Source organism: Eptatretus burgeri, chromosome 13 (genome assembly GCF_056783735.1).
Source record: "Eptatretus burgeri isolate ZD-2024b chromosome 13, Ebu_testis_v1, whole genome shotgun sequence".
In the NCBI taxonomy this organism is placed as follows: domain Eukaryota; kingdom Metazoa; phylum Chordata; class Myxini; order Myxiniformes; family Myxinidae; genus Eptatretus; species Eptatretus burgeri.
In genome coordinates this window covers 68,757,173-68,774,095 of record NC_140973.1, presented here as the reverse complement: position 1 = coordinate 68,774,095, position 16,923 = coordinate 68,757,173, and the positions used below count along the sequence as shown (strand labels likewise).

General features: G+C 42.3%; 1 protein-coding gene across 1 annotated transcript in view; it reads right to left on the bottom strand.

Annotated features, from left to right (window-relative positions):
* Positions 1 to 256: 256 nt before the first annotated feature.
* LOC147014711 (uncharacterized) overlaps positions 257 to 16,923 on the bottom strand; it is a 43,845-nt gene continuing 27,178 nt past the window's right edge. The window contains exons 2-4 of the mRNA XM_085850723.1: positions 6,444 to 6,571; positions 6,188 to 6,277; positions 257 to 713 (exon numbers count right to left, since the gene is read on the bottom strand). Of these exons, the coding sequence (XP_085706849.1) occupies positions 529 to 713; positions 6,188 to 6,277; positions 6,444 to 6,571 (403 nt within the window). The 3' untranslated portion in view covers positions 257 to 528. The remainder of the gene's footprint in view (positions 714 to 6,187; positions 6,278 to 6,443; positions 6,572 to 16,923) is intronic.

Below are 16,923 nucleotides of genomic sequence, written 5' to 3'. Positions count from 1 at the left end.
GTCCTCCTTTATACCTGCGGCAGTCCAAAAACAAGAGACTATAGTTCAAGGAATGCGAACATGTTTTAAGATTTTTTTTCTATTATTTGCTCGTTAGTACATATAATTCGTCATAAAAAATATTTCTTCACAATTATACATGCTTATGTATTGATAAATATTTAAATTTGGCGTTTTTGGACAATTGTGAGTAAATTGTTCCTGTAAGTAAATCCTTGAACCCCCCTTGTATCAAATAGAGTGCGTGCAAACTCCTCCATGAGCCTTAACAAACAGAGAATGGCTGTTATAATCTAAGTTATGAAAGACACTGTAGACAATAAAAACTACTTTTGAATGACTTGTGCCAAAGATAATTTCATTGTTTAATTCCTCATCAGTCACCTCCATCAGTTTTGAGCAGAGAGCTAATGGGAGTGGAGCAGACAGTTCCAACAACCCAAGTTGTCCTATCCGTGCTGCAGCTGGAATCGAACTTCTTAACCGTGTGTCATACTTCTCCATGAAGGGTTTCTTTTATTTTTTTAATCAAATAGTAATCGAGCATTGTGGGAGGGACATTCGCATGCAGTTCATGACGTGCAATTCCTGAAAATGATTTCCCTCGTTCTTCAAAAAGTTTTGTCTCGAAGCTTTGCAGAGTTGATGGGAAGAGCCTGCACGGCATTTCATCTCGTTCCTCAAACTCACAATGGGGTCGAATTTCAAGCATTCTGAAAACCAAGAAAGATTATGGAAAAGATTAAACTCCTGTCGTGTTGTTATAGTAGCTATTTGATACAAGGATTTATGGTGTAAAACCTGGAGGATCATAACTTGGTCACGATGGCGCTTACAGATTGATGGGATACAAGGTGATTCATCAGAAGGAACTGTGGATCAAAATAATTCAGGAAACAATTCTCAAAATATGAGCTCTTCCAGCCCCTTTCATAAAGGCAAAAACAATATCTTTCTGCAACTGGACTGGACGGCATCAGCTCAAGTATCCTAAAAACCTGCTCTACCACTCTTGCGCATCCTCTTTCTGCTCTTTTCACCCAATAATTTACCGTTGGTCATCTTCCGTCTGCTTGGAAATCAGCCAACATACAGAATTACATAAGAAAAAGTTCAAAAACCTATCCATCAACTTTAGACCGATTGATTAGCTTACTTCCAATCATCATAAAGGTCGTGAAATCCATCATCACAGTTGACATCAAATCCTTACTTTTCTCCAACGGCCTCATCTCAGATCACCAATTTTGTTTCAGACGAGGTCACTCTACTCGAGAAATGCTGCTTCTACTCTCCCTACAATGGACGGAGGCCCTCGATGTCAGACATGAGATCAGGGCCGTCTCTATAAACACATATCGAGTATTCAATACAATTTGGCATTCCGCCTTGCTCTCAAAACTATCTGCCTTTGGCATCCAAGGCCAACTCGCTCTTGGGCTCAAAATCCGGGATCACTGCTCACCTCCACTCATTCGTTCCTCTTTTCTCCCACCTGTAGAACCAACATTCACATTTTCTTCAATCTCATTCTTCCTTCCAGGTCTTCAAGACAGCTATTCACCACCCGATTGTCCCGATTCTAAAACCATGATGCTTTCTTCCCTCGTCAACACCTCCATCCCCCAAAGCCCCCTCTTTACAAAGTTTCCTGTTTTTCCTTCCGAAGAGTTTCCTTCTGTTTCCATCTTGTCCACCCCATGCATCCTCACCTACTCTTCACTCCCCACCACTTCCCTTATTTATCCAAGTGTCCCTCTAATTTGCCCCTCAACCCTGTTGTTGGTGTTTCCCCCCTCTTTCTGCTGTTCCTTTTGTTCTATAGTATTGGTGTCCTGTTCCGTTCACTGGACTCGCTCTACCATGTGCCCTGACTTTGTGCACCAAAAAAATAAAATAAAATAGAAGAGTTTACAGCTCTTCTGGTTTATCACAAAATCGTCACATTATTGCTTGTTAAAGTTAATGGACCTGGTTTATTGGTTACAAACTTTATCAACTGTTGCACCAATGAACTCACACTCTTCACTGCCCTGTGCCAATTGGCATTCTCCTCGATTTACAATCTCCGTTACAGGATGATGATTGCTGCGATGTCCACCATGTAGCCTGTATACCTTCAGTAGAGTGTGATCCTGGTGAATTGTATCATTATTATGCTTTTGAAGCCACACCAAATCTGGCACAAAATCCTCTTTCCAAGTGGGAATGTATAATTGGTTTCCCTCCCCCCCTCCCCCCATTGTAGTTGTAATGGAGGGTCACATGTTGGTGGTTTCACCTTTACATTGCTCTGCCATCCCTTTGCTTAACTTGTGATGAAATGGTTTGGGCCTCAGTGTAACTGTGTTTATGAAGTACTAGAATCAGGGCGCCAGACTCAAATTAATTCTCACTCGCAGATGCACTAACGACTCAATGTTTTAATAGTGTGGCCATCAATGATCACGTATATTAATTTTTGTTGTATCGAGTGTCCTATCAACATGAATGTGATTCAATGAGAGCAATTGATTATTCCTTGCTTGTACTACTTCAGCACTATTGTAAAATCATTATTTCACATTTAAATAACATCAAATAAAGTGCTCATAACTTATAAGAGGCGGCAGGGTGAGAGTTGAATCAACTTAAAGAATTTGAAACATTCTGATTATCCTGGTTAAAAACTTGGACACAATCACAGATCAACAGCTCGCATGGTTTGGAGTTTAGACCAAACTTTCTTGGACAAGGAAACGTAAGACCCAGTACTTGGCGGACGTAAACCAACGGTCACCGGAATGATCATAATCAGATAGTCGGTGACGTCATTGAAAATGCTACATTCTTGTTTAGGAGGGATTGGCTGTCAAACGACTAGATCTTCGCATCATTAATACGGTATGTGCTGAGTGTGACTTTACGCAAGGGGAAATCGTGAACTCGCACATACACTTGTGAGTGTCAGGGTGATGCATTGACGTGTGTGTACCATCCCTCAGATGGACGTTAAGACCAGTCTGCTGTTATTCGTTTGTGGACATTAGAGATCCCACGGTGTCCTACCGACGGCACCCTGAATACATTACAAATTCCTGCCTGCGCTGGGGTTGCAGGTGGTCTCGTCTTGGACACTTCTTGACACCTGGTTACCCTACTTGCTATCTCAGGGTGTAGTTGCTCTCTGGGTAGCGGATTCTGCACTGCAAACAAGTTGGCCAGGTGGTTTGCATGTCTCATGTGAAAGGCCTTCTCTGGATATGAAGGGCAAGCCAACAGCTGGAGGTTAAAAGTTACTCGCAGAAAATAAACAATCTTTTAGTGTCAATGAGTAACATTTCTGATTATAGAGCCTTGCATATAAAGGACAACAAAGCCCCCCCCCCTCTCCCACACAATTGTTTAACAAGACACTGTGGTGTGGTGGTTAGAAAGTTTGCTCTGAGTCTTGGAGGTCAGTGGTTCGAATCTTGACTGAATCATACCAAAGAGTTTCAAAATGGGTCGTCCTGCTTCCTTACTTGACATTCATCATTTAAAGGGACAGAGCAAGAATAAACTATCATCGGTTGATAATAATAGTGCAGGCTTTGATGGGTCTAATGGCCCCCTCCTGTGCTGGTGTTCTTTGTAAGGGAATCAAACGAAGCAGAAATATTGCATTAGAGTCATCAGAAGGAACCTGAAGAAGTTAAGAACAAAAATGGAGTCATCAGGAGGAACCTGGATAGGATTTTGGTTTTAGCCACTACTCCACTATCCTCAAACCCATCCAGGCACAGCCAAGTGAGCCTTACAGAAAAAATTCTATAAGAATTCACTTCTCCTTCGAGAAATAGATGAAAAAAAGAGATAAAGGAAAATAAAAAGCAAGAATTCGAATGAATAGAGAGAATTGTGAAAAAGTGGAAAGAATTAAGTGTGGAAAGAATAAAGAAGTGTCATACGATTATAACATGGACCTTTAATAATGTCTCCATAGACAGTACTTGAGAATATCATTTTGTGCTTTTGTTGAATTTCATTTTGGGTTGTGGAGATCACGACAGGTATGACTGCAGATGAATAACACATTAACAGACTTAGTGCATATATGGCTCAGGGCAGTCCTTAAAGGGTCTGCACTACACCTTTATCCTCCTAGCCGGGACACAGCGAAGTAACATATCAATCAAAAAGAGCCCCTTTACACACAACTACAATGAATAAATATTTTATCCCACCAAAGCCGATGACACCTACTTGGTGGAGGGTGGAGGCCTTTTCATAACTGCAATAACGACGCATATCCCTACAAACTTACCGGACAACAAGATAGACGAAGAACAAAACAGAAGGTAAGGAAGAGACGAGAAGAGAAGGAATTTTGAGGGAACAGATTTTGAGATTTAATCAAAAACTGAGCGCCCTGGATGCGCATTATTTTGCCTCCACAGTTGACGTGCCCATTCGTCAAAGTCAGGCAGCTGATTGCTTCCGAGCCGACGCCATCAGATTTGTGTCAAAACAGGCGCTGGCACGCATGCTCGCAGCATGAGTGATGAAAATATAAATAAAAAGGGCCGGAGCGGCCTATTGATTGAGCCAAAACGTTCATTGTAAGGAAATTGCAGCGCACTCGTAATGACTTGCTAAGCCGCGGAGAGAGCCCGTCATGCAGGTGCCTTTGGATCTTGCAACCCCCTGTGCACCCATTTTGATGTTGAGTTTTGTTCAGCTTCAAATGACCCTTCAATAGGGGACGTTGGTGTTTTGTAGGGGTTAAAGGGGGTGGGTGGGGGACGCTTAGATAGCATATTTGAACTCAGCATCCAGAACCCGTCCATCGGCGTTTTGCTGCCTCTGAACCTCATATCCATCCTTTAATTCTATCCTCCTCTCACCTTTTCTTGAACTTGCCCCTGATTGCACAATCGATTGCTTGTTGATTTAGGATTTGGTGATCCATATGCAATGATATTTTTAGTGGGGGGTCCACGAGGTCGGTGGCTCATAAAGATCTCTACATCAGACGGGACTGGTAGACGTGTGTGTGTGTGTGTGTGTGTGTGTGTGTGTGTGTGTGTGTGTGTGTGTGTGTGTGTGTGTGTGTGTTGAAAGGAATTTTGGTTTGAAGATGAATGTGCCTTTGAAAGAGGACGAAAGTGTCCTTGGTTAATAAGACATGATGGATTTATCTGCTTTGTCTTCTTTTGTTTCGCACTTCGGCAGTTGTGTTCCATGGAATTAAATCCCGACAAAATTCTTATTTTCTCCACAAAATGACTTCTTTGTTTAGATAATAAAATTTTGTCTCAATCCAATCATAAATACATCGTAAGGCTTAAACGTAAACACAGGAAGGCAATTAAAACATTCTGGATGTATAATGGACAGGAGGAGATTGGTGACAAAAACCCAATGTTAAGTGTTTTTATTCTCCTTCACATCAGGTGTTGACGGACAGGTGGCAAAATAACTTTTTTGATTCATGCAAATGAATTGTTCCCTGAAAATGCCAAGCACATAGAATACATTTGGGACTCGGTTATGGATTTTAACTCTTTAGTAAGCCAGCATGTTGAAGGATTTCCCTTGTTTCTCGATAATTTCAAATTGGACTCTTAATTTGGAAAGTTTCATAAAGAATGTGTCAAATGACCATGACGTGGTCTTTTTGGGCTGCAGCTTCGACTTGAGAGGTATGCGGCTATGCGCACTCGCCCCTGAAATGTCTAGCCTGAGTTACAATCCCAGCCACAACTATAAACTGTCATTCTGGTGTTTCACCGTCCCTCGGATGGACGTTAAGCTGGAGGACCCATCTGCCAGCTAAGGTCGTTCGCGGACGATAAAGATCCCACTGTGTCTGTCTTTCCTGAAGATCCTGAAATAATTATGCATTCGCGCCACCTTCGGACAAACATCAGGCCTGGCCAGCCGCCTCATGAAGCATTTGGGCCAAAACATTTCTCCAGACGACCCCGCGAGGACCGAATACTTGAGGTCGTGTAGTCGTGGTAGTAGTAGTGGTAGTAGTAGTAGTAGTAGTAGTAGTAGTAGTAGTAGTAGTAGTAGTAGTAGTAGTAGTAGGGAATTAGGTGTCGATGTGAACATTATACATTTTAATTGAAGCTTCTATAACTCGTATTAGTTAACATGCACATTATTTCATTACAAGTCGTTATATTGTCCATTGACTAGCACATCATATTGCATTACTTACTAGTTGTTTTTGTCCTCATCTTCACGAGAAAGTCCAGCATGTTTTTAGGAAAGAACCAGGTCGAGGCGGAACTAAGTTCCACAAGCATATCTGCAGTACACGTGGGGGAGTGAAACGAATCGACGTTAATATCTGGAATCCAGACAAACAAACGTACAAAGAATGATGCATGAGAAGGTCACGTGATCACGTCTTGAAATATGTGTGATGACACTGTGGAATTGAAGTGGCGTTCTTATTTTCAAGGAAACTTCACCATTCTCAACCAGCCATGCTTCGAGCACGATTGGACGAGTGGAGATGCTGGCAAGTACCAAGTGTGTGGCTCGTGGAGAGATGATCACCGAACAGACACCGAGGTGACCTGCACCTGGTCCATGACTCCTAGATTGGTAAATCCTTAGGTAAAGTACTGCACCATTCATATAATTACCATTTTCAACAATTTCATTATAAATTTCATCCTTCATTCCCAAGAACAAATTCTTGTCGTACTTAAAAAATGAAAACAATAAAAGGCACTCGTGTTTATTTTCTCCCATATTGTTATCAATTTGTATCCGCCATATCTTATCTATGTAACATGTTACAAAAAACCAGCAGTCATGATGATTTGTCGGATAATGTGAAGATAGTGAAAGTTTCAACATCTCCAGGAAGAATCATGCTGTAGAATTAAGAAAACATAAAACATATGGCACATTGGTTATCTCTAAGCTTGAAAGCAAAATTTTATGGAAATAATTTGATAGTTCGTTACATGTAAGACCATGGAAGAGTGCGATGACAGAGCCGACAAAAGCGACGCAGTTACAGTGGAGCAGTTCGACACAGCAAGCAAGGAAATGAGTTAACAACAGAGGAGAAGAGAAGAGGGAAGGAAACACAGTAATCTGCGAGTAAGACGTTTGAGTTCGGTAGGGTTAATGGGGGTAGAAGAGATCAGGGGTAGTAGAGATGGGGAATGACAGAAGATGTGGTGCACCGCTAGCTTGAAGCCCTGGAGGAAAGAATGGGATTGAACCATCTTGGAAAGGTTGTTCCATAACCGGCAGTTATTATGAAAGTCAAGTTTTTACCGTAATTAGAGGTGACATTTTTGTATCTGCGCACAGTCATTAATCTCAGGGATGAATTGACTTTGTTTATGGAAATACACAAGAAAAATAAACAAACGAATTAAATTATAAATGAATAGGTAATTAAAAATCATATTGATTAAAAAAAATAAAACAGTGATAATTGTCATCTTGCTCAAGACAGGCTTGAATTAAGAAAATGCTTCAAGGGAATGTGTTAACACATTGTACCCTTTAATATACAGTCGTGCTTTACAGACCTGTACATGGAAACTCTTGACTTCAGATGCAATTATTTCCCACAAGTCAGCACAATAATATGAAAAAAGGTGTGCCATCCTCATTGAAGAACTTCCAATTAGTGAGCGTTAGCTTCCTTCGTCACAAGGGTTAAACCTGAACAAATATACCTCAAGATAATTCACATTCATCAACTAAGAGGAATAAGGCATCATGATCCCATCCAATCCAATTCCAAGATAACTTGCGATTAAAAAATTTAATCGTCTCAATCGAATTTCTCCTTTCTTTCACGGCCACAATTATTCCCACCTTTGTGTAGGGTTGTCTGGGGGGGGGGTTAGTTATTTTTGCACAAGTCTTTCACGAACCGACAGGCCAGGCCAGACATTGGACGAAGTAGTTCGGGCAGGGAATTTGGCCCCGGTGTCGGCGACAGCTTGCCTACCCTTTGCAAAGGACACTGTGGGATGTTTAACATCCACCAACTAATGTTGGCAGATGGGACAACAATTTAACGTCAATTTGAGGGTTGGTACACCATGATGAATTAACCTGCCTGGGAAACACCAGGATGACAGTTTATAACTGGCTAGGGATTCGAACCCAGGCCAGACAGCTTAGAGATGAGTGTGTGTAACTCGAGGCCATCCTGCTATCCCTGGTCTGAATCAAACTAAAGGATTTAAAAGGTCTCAATCAAATCTTCTCTAATAATATGCTGCCCATCTCTACCTGAGTGTTATTTTATGGCAAATGATCACACCAGAAAATATTTCAACTAATTCATAGGTTTCTTGGGGATTTTTAGGCTTTCAAAGTGTTTTCAATGTAAATAAGACTGAAAATTAAAAGGAAGAAGTGATTGCATCGAAATGTACTTGCACATCCACCAAACTGTTTGAACACCGAACATTAACTGACTCGAGTTGGTGGGATGTCTCCAGGAGTTGTGTATGCACTTTACTTGGGAAGCGTCACTCTGGCGACCGGGGTCTTCTGGGCTTGTGACATCCCATTCTGACCACAGCTTCAGTACACACGCAAAATTAGAGTTTAACTGCTCATTTGATGATTTGGGTGAAAGTATGATTGCCTGGTTTAAATGCACCACTCAACTCATATTGGGTATCCAGGTTTGACGTTATCCAGGTTCTCCTAAAACTTGTTTTTACAAATCGACCGGAGTCCAGTGAAAAATCTCCAGATTCCATGCAACACTAGTTTTTAAACGGATGTTGACTATTTTCTCCCAGCAAGCTGAGTGGCGAAACCAAAAGGATATATATATAAACATATATATATATATATATATATATATATATATATATATATATATATATATATATATATATATATATAAACACATATATCATTGTTTCATTGCTTTTTCTTCCAACTATCCCAGCAATAATAATTGGGGATATTTAGCCCCACACTTTTTGAAAGAAACAAGGGGAGGCTATTGTAATAGGCTCCATATGTGTCTGTCTGTCTGTCTATCTGTATATCTGTCCGTCTGTCCATCATGCTAACTCTTCCTAAACGGTTGTGCAGAAATTCACCAAACTTAGTAGTTATGATCACAACATGGCAAGAAAGTGTAAGAGCAGTGTCAGTTTTGGGGGTGGGGTCAAAAGGTCAAGTGCTGAAAAATGCAATTACAGACACATTTTAAATGAAACTTTGTTTATGCAATCAACATTGGGAAACACATGAAATATGTAACGATTTTTTGAATTTGAGCCCTGGTTCATTCCCCAAGTGGTGGGGACTTAGGGTCACAAGGGGTCAAAATGGGGGAAACAAAATTTTTAGTCAAAATTTGATATTGGGTTATTCCTGGTGGAACTTTTTGCCATCTTTCAACTTTGCTTTGACTTTGCTCTGGTTTTTTAATTGTATAATGTATATGCATATTTTTTTAGAGAATATTTATGTATGGAGAAATGGGGATAACTTTGGTACCCATCCCTCTTTGGTCCACTTTGGGAAAATGTATGGAAATAATTGGGTATGAAAATAATATGTGAAAATAATTCACAAGGAAACACAGTATCAGGGACAGCCGGGTTTCCAATCTGGGATGAGTGGTGCATGGAAACAAGGCACAAGAAACATTTATAATATACTTAAGTATCAGGGGTACCCGGCGCTGCCCAACGTGGGGGCAGGGGGGATACCTGGTGCCACCCAGCTCGATGAGCTTTTCCTGGCAGTGGTTTTGGGACATGTTGGATGTTGAAAAGCGATGGAGTTATTGGCCTTTTGGTGGGGCAGGGGGCAGCACTACCTGACCTCACATCCGAAAATAGACTTTATAGTGGCCTTTGTTGGCCTCAAAATAGGCGTCAAGGTCAACGCATGGTAGCTTAAAACCTTGCCCAGATTCTGATGTACAGTACCCAGATTCAAAATTTGGGGCCTATAGGTGCTGCGGTTTGGCCGTGAAAGAATAACGTACAAACACACCAACACACAAACACTTGAAAATATCGTGGAGTATGATAGTACTCCATATAAAGAGAGGGATGATATGAGAGAAAAATGACTGCTCATTCAAATGTGCACACAACGATAGGCTTATAAACAACTACAGAGTGAAGTCATAAGCATTTAAAAGCCATAACTTTTATTCTCGAGCGTTTTCTGAACAACCAAGACTTAAAAAGATACCAGAATACATCGCTAAAGTACCACAATGACAGATCGCTAAAACTCCAATTTGTACTTCTTCTTCTTCTTCTTCTTCTTCTTCTTCTTCTTCTTCTTCTGCTTCTTTCCCTCTCCAAACAATGTTAAACTGTAGCCTGACATACCTCAATAACTGCAGAAGCCATGATGGGGATTCCAATGTGAGGAAGTTACTTTGGTTCTGGGCTAGTGCACGCAACTCAAAATTATAAAATATATAAAACATTAATAGTTTTCTTGCAAAAAGAAATTGAACATAAATATGGACTCAACCAAAGCAGACCAGGATTGTGGAAGGTGGGGGGGGGGGAGATGGACAGTACCATTCCAAAAGCGATACATATCTAAACCATCCTCCAAATCAACTGAAACGAGTACTAAAACTATTTAATAACATAGATGTATTTAATTTATACCAATATAACAAAAATATATAAATCATCAAGCATTTTATTATTTTTTTAAAACGATAATCACATTGTTTCACAAATGTGGTAATCAACATAGTGGACTGAACCAAAAGCCAGGATTGAGGTTGGGGGGGGGGGTAGAATGTACTACAAGTGAAATTTAATAACATAGATGGATAACTCATACCAAAATAATAAAATATAGAAAACATGAAGCATTTTATTGCTTTAAAAAATTGTAATGTTGTTTCATCACAATCCCACAACAAAAGTAAAATGTCAAAATATGTCGTGATGGTAATCTCTAAGAGGATGGTGGTGTCGTATTGCGACATTGTTATGTGGTGGCATTCAAACCTTGTTTGGTTGTTTTTTTAGATTTCATCCCTCGATATTTTTACATTTTTAAAAAATGTTTTTTTTGTCTTCTGTATATAGATTGCCTCATTTCAGTAATTTATGTTTTTGGGGAATCTATTAATTACATGTGGACAAAGGTAGAGGGGTAGTTGTGGAAACCCTTGTACTTGGCAAAACATCGGTGTGCTCCCGACCCATTGTGATCGATCATTTTCATAGCCAATTACGAATCCTGAACAGGTTGCCACTTCGCCGCAAGGTGCAGAAATTTGGAATCGAACCTGTGCTCTGAGCAGCTATAGAAATACAATTCAAGAAGATAATGCCCACTCAATCACCAAGCTGCTGAAGTAGGGTGTGATTGTTAAGAGAAAACAAATTGAGGGGGAGGTTTGTTGAGAAAACATAAATTGAGTAAAATAAGGCAGAAAGATGGGTGAGAGGAGAGAGAAAGGAAGTTTGGAGAGTTTAGGATGTACAAGAGAGTGAGAAATGGTGAGAAGGTAAAAGAGGTTTGGAGGTGATATAGGAGTTGGTGGAGAAGAGGTTAAATTCTGCCATCATTGCACACCGACTACAAAGCCCCTTTACACATCTATACTTTGTGATTTGGTTAAAAGTAATGATGGGTTATTAGTAAGTGCTTTATCTATCAACTTTATCAAAAGTAATATTATTCTATCCATTGTAAAGAGCAATATTTACCTTTTTTTTGTACACCTTGTCAAGGCTCGTATAAGAGCCAACACAACGCACAGCAGGGGGGGGGAGCGGCGGGAGTGGGAAGACATGAGACAAGAGCGGCGGGAGTGGGAAGGACAAAACAGTGGGGAACAGAGACATTAGGAGATCTGTGGAAGGGAGAGGGATGGGGTGGGGACCATGGGGAATACAAGATGGACATTACAGGGACTTTCAGGAAGGAAAGCAGGGAATTTGAAGGAGGTGGGCTTGGGTGGATTATCGGGGGTAGAAAGGATCGAGGATTTGGATGGGGGGTGGATAAGAGGTGGTGGTGAACAGCTGTTTTGAGGGCCTGGAGGGAAGAATGGGATTGAATAGAGTGAGGGAGTTTATTCCGAAGGCGGGGAAAAAGAGGAATGAAAGAGTGAAGGTGAGCAGTGATTCGTGAATTTGGTAGTTTTACCAGAAGGGGGTTGTTGGCGGACCTTGAGCACCCTGCGGAAATGTGGTGGGGACAAATCGTAGAGAAAGCAGGTTGGACGAGGCTGGAGAGGAGACGGTAGAAGACAGAAAGACCAGCGACCAGCCTGCGGTGAGAGAGTGAGAGGCCCAAAGACTCAGCCTCATCGCGGGAGATGCCAATGATCCGAAATGCCTTGGTTTCCACAGCGTGAAGCTGAGAAACGTGGGAGGCAGGAGCACCAGCCCAGAGGGGAGAGCAGTACTCCATCAGGCTGCGGACAAAAGCTTTGTAAGTAGTCAGGAGTTCAGGTGGGCTGAGGAAAGACTTTGCACGATGGAGGATTCCCAGTCGCCGACTGGCTTTGTCTGTCAGGAAGGATTTAATGTCTGAAGCGATGATGGATTCCATAACCTTGCTGATGATTGGCAGAAGGCTGATTGGTCTGCAGTTGCAGAGATCTGTTTTTGCACCTTTTTTATGCAGGGCAGTAATGTTTGCTGATTTTCAAGCAGATGACAGATGACCTTGAGCAAATGAGAGGGTGAATAGAACAGAGAGAGGGTGAGCAAGAGCAGAAGAGCAGGTTTTTAGGACACGTGGGCTGATGCCATCTGGACCGGTTGCAGAATCTGAGTTGAGGTTTGACAGTAAGCTCTCCACCTTGTCAGGAGAAAAGGACACAGAGTACAGGGACAGTTGGGTGCGACTGGGTAAGGTGGGTACAGAAAGCGATCGGTTTTTGGACACAAGATTTCGCTGCAAACACCGAGTTTAGGCATTCAGCCTTTTCACGTGCGATATCAGCAGTGCGGCCATTTGAGGTAATGAGGGGGATGGAGGGGGAACATACACCAGAAACAGATTTGATTAGACACCACCAGGATTTGGAGGAGGGAGAGAGGTTTGAAAGTTCGGACTTGAGCTTCAAAAGATGTTGTTTTCTGGCTCTCCTGAGGGTAGATACACACTTGTTCTGAGCTTTATGGAAGAAACTGAGATTACCCTCAGTTGGGTTTGCTTTCCATGAGGCAAAGGCAAGTTGTTTCAGGACAACTGCCTCCCCACAAGCTTCAGTGAAGCAAGTGCAGGAGGAAGGGAAGGACAACTGAAGACGAGAGGGGATAAATCTGTGCATGAGGGAGAGCAAGTTTCTTTGAAAGAATTCCCAGGTTGAGTTGATGTTGGAGAAAGTAGCGATAGACCAGTCTATAAGTTTGATGGCTGCTCTGAGACCCTGCCAGTCGGCTTGAGTGAAATGCCAGACTCGACGGCTGTGAGGTGGTTTTCTGATAATAGCCAGAGAAATGTCCACTTTGACAAGGACGTGGTCAGAAGAACCGATTGGAGCGGAGAAAGAGCAGCAGATATTGTCAGGGAAATTTGTCAAAATCAGATCCAGAAGAGATGGAGTACCATTGGTTGAAATCCGGGTCGGGAAGTTGACCGATTGAGTCAGTCCCAATGAGTCGCAGAAAGCTTTTGCTGAAGTGCCATGACAGGTGAAAGAGGTACCCACACCTCGTCAACTGGCGTGATGACAATTGAAGTCGCCACATATGAGGAAGAGAGAGTTTGGATGAGAAGATAGAAGTTGGTCCATGTTTTCGGATAGTGAAATGTAAATGGAGTCATCACTGTTTGGTGGACGGTACCGTACACATATAAACATGAGGTGGGAGTGGAGGGGAAGCCGTAGCCAGAGGTATTCCTGGGGGTGTGGGGGAGTGAGCGCAGTGCATGGAGAGTGAGGAATAGAGTCTTTGATGAAGAGAGCAACTCCTCCACCAGGACGAGGCTCAGTTCTGTCATACTGGAGGAGGGAGTAACCAGGGAGAGATACTTGGGAGTCAGACACGTCTTGGGGGAGGAAAGTTTCTGTTAGGCAGATTATGTCTGGTTTGTCAGTGGCAACCTGTAATGAAAGATCTGAAAGGTTTGAGCAAAGGCCCCAGATATTTGAGGTCCACACTGTTAATGAAGAGGGAGGGGAGGAGGCTTTGTGTGCAGGGGGTGGGAAGGGAGGAGAGGGTAGGACAAGGGATGAGGGGGGAGGTGAGAAGGGTTGTTGAAAGAGTGTGGGGAATTGCAGAATAGCTAGGGGAGGGGGCCAGATGAGAAGGAGAAAAGTCTCTGTGGTGCTGGGGGAGAGGGTGGACAAGAGAGGAGGTAGAAGGCAGTTGAGGATTTGAGGAGGTAGAATGAAGAGATGGAGGTGAGAGGGCAGTGGAGGGAGGCAGCTTTGTGAATGAGAGGAGGCAGCTTTGAGAAGGGTGAGTGAGGAGAGTTGAGGGAGAAAGGTGAGGGGGGGGAGTTTTTGAGAGAGGTGAGAGGGAGGCTTGGAGGGAGAGAAGTGTGATTGTTGCTTTGAGAGTGAGGGGTGAGAGGGTGAGTTGGCACTGAAAATGGTAAAAAAAAGAATGGTTGATGGAAAACGAACATTCATAGCAAACTGGGGTTTTAAAAGGTTTTCGGTCAGAGATGTGATTAAACACATTTCTTGATGGATGCAATATGGCAAATTCAAAGAATGGAGAGAAGAAAGGCTGTAACCATTGGATTTTTTCGGCAAGGTATGAAGGAAAGGTCGAATTGAGAGCAGTCTGTTTAAATAGTCAAAGAGTAGTTCATTATGATACAGTAAAGAGTACCATAGGTGTGAAAGAAGAAGATGAAGCATTATAAGAGATCGTTTTACTTCTTCTTCTTCTTCTTCTTCTTCTTCTTCTTCTTCTTCTTCTTCTTCTTCTTCTTCTTCTTTTCTTCTTCTTCTTATTGTTTGAAAGAGTTTTCGTCAGATTAGATCATGGAAGTGTTGGAGAAAAAATCGTGAGGTGAATGGTGAATTTGGATCGGTAAACGCAGGGGGTGTAAACAGATCACGTGGTTACGGGAGAAGCACTTGGCTATGGGAGGTGTATAATCAAAAGTGAAATTATTTATTTTAAATAAGGATTGCGTAGCATTCGGAAAAGGGAAGGTTGAAGTAAAATCGTGGAAGTGTGTGGTGAATTTGGACGGTAGACGCAGTGTGAAGCTGCTGGTTCAATGAAAAGTACCAGGAAGAGGAGAGAGAGAGACACGTGGTGACAGGAGGTGTCGAGATCGAAAGGATACAAGGAAGATTATTATTATTTTGATGTATTTTTGAAGAACAGGTAAGATTCGGGAATGGAAGGTTGTAGATCAGAAGAAATCGTGAAGGTAATGGCGAGAGAGGGTCAGCTCAGTAGAATAAAGATGGTGTTCCAGCAGGAGGAAGAAGAAGAAGAAAAAGAAGAAGATGAGGAGGAAGAGGGAGAGGGCGAAGAAGAAGGATCGAGACTCGTGAGTGTGTAAGGAGAAAGGTAGTTTTTTTTTTTTTTGATTTACGACAATAGAGTGTTCAGTTGGGGGAAGTGAAGGTGGGAGTGAAGCAAGGGCAGGAGGAAGGGAAGGACAACTGAAGACGAGAGAGGATAAATCTGTGCATGAGGGAGAGCAAGTTTCTTTCAAAGAATTCCCAGGATGAGTTGATGTATGGATGAGGGATGGATTCCCATTCCCAGGATGAGGGATGGGGGATGTTGGGAAAGTGGGGAAGATAGAAATTGAAGGTAATGGGGAGAAAATACAAATAAACACGATTGTACGCCGAGGGAAAGGATTGGTAGGCCTCAAGTACCGGGTAAGACAAGGTCGACGAAAACTCACAAAAGAGCATGATTTTTGAAAGAAAACTGAACTAGGAACACATAGTAACATGGAGGTGAGAAAATAAACAGTTAAAACGGGACAGATAATGACTGGAAACTTAACTTTGAGATCGTCAGCAGAGAGCCCTGAAGGAGACCCGCCAACGCTCCAAACCCAGAACTGGAAGTCCAAGTGTTTGTGTGCAGGATATCTTAAAAAGTGGACAGCTTCGGATGAAATTTGGTGGACAGGTTCGGTGTGTGACAAGGACGAACTGATTATATTTTGGTGAAGATCCAGATCTGTATCCGAATACGAGAGTTATTTAATTTTTAAAGTGGGTCTTTACCATTGAAAGATAGGGCCAAAAACTATATACAGCAAGATATCTCAAAAAGTTGTGGACGGATTCCAATAAAACTTGGTGGGCACGTTGGGTGTTTCACAAGGACAAATTGATTCAATTTTTGATGAAGATCGGATTCTGGATCCGGATCCTTTAATATTTAAGTTATTCTTTGCCGTTGAGTGTTGGGTTATAAATGATATAAAAACAGCGTTTTTGCAGCCATTTTTCCATGATGAGCAAGGGTTAGCTTCTTGCGGGCTCCATGCAATCATGGTTCCCTTCTTGAGGCAATGTTTTATGGCTGGATGCCCTTCCTGACGCCAACCCTGGTCGCCTCTTAACACACAGGGATATGGTGCACCTATTCTATCCAGGGCATGCACCGGGACCAGTACACTGGTACTCATTTTGTCGACCTCAGAAGGATGACAGGCTGAGTCAACCCCCTGGTGTTAATTCAGTGGAAAACGGGGCTCGAACTCAGGACCAAATGATCCCAAGCCAGCCACCCCAACCACGAAGCCAACACCAGGCATTGGGCCATATATGATATATAGCATGATATTTCTAAAATGTATTGGGCCTGATATGTTCTCGTGGATCAGGCATTGCATTGCAGAGGTATGCGCTCCACCAAGTGCCCTTCGAGTTTGCAGATTTATTAATTCTAATATAACCCTTTTGAAACAATTTGAAGCACCCTTGAATTGAACAATCAGTTTCACTTTGTTTTTCTCTTTCGACGTTAGGCCACGGACTTAGTGATCAACCCTCGTAGGAGGTGC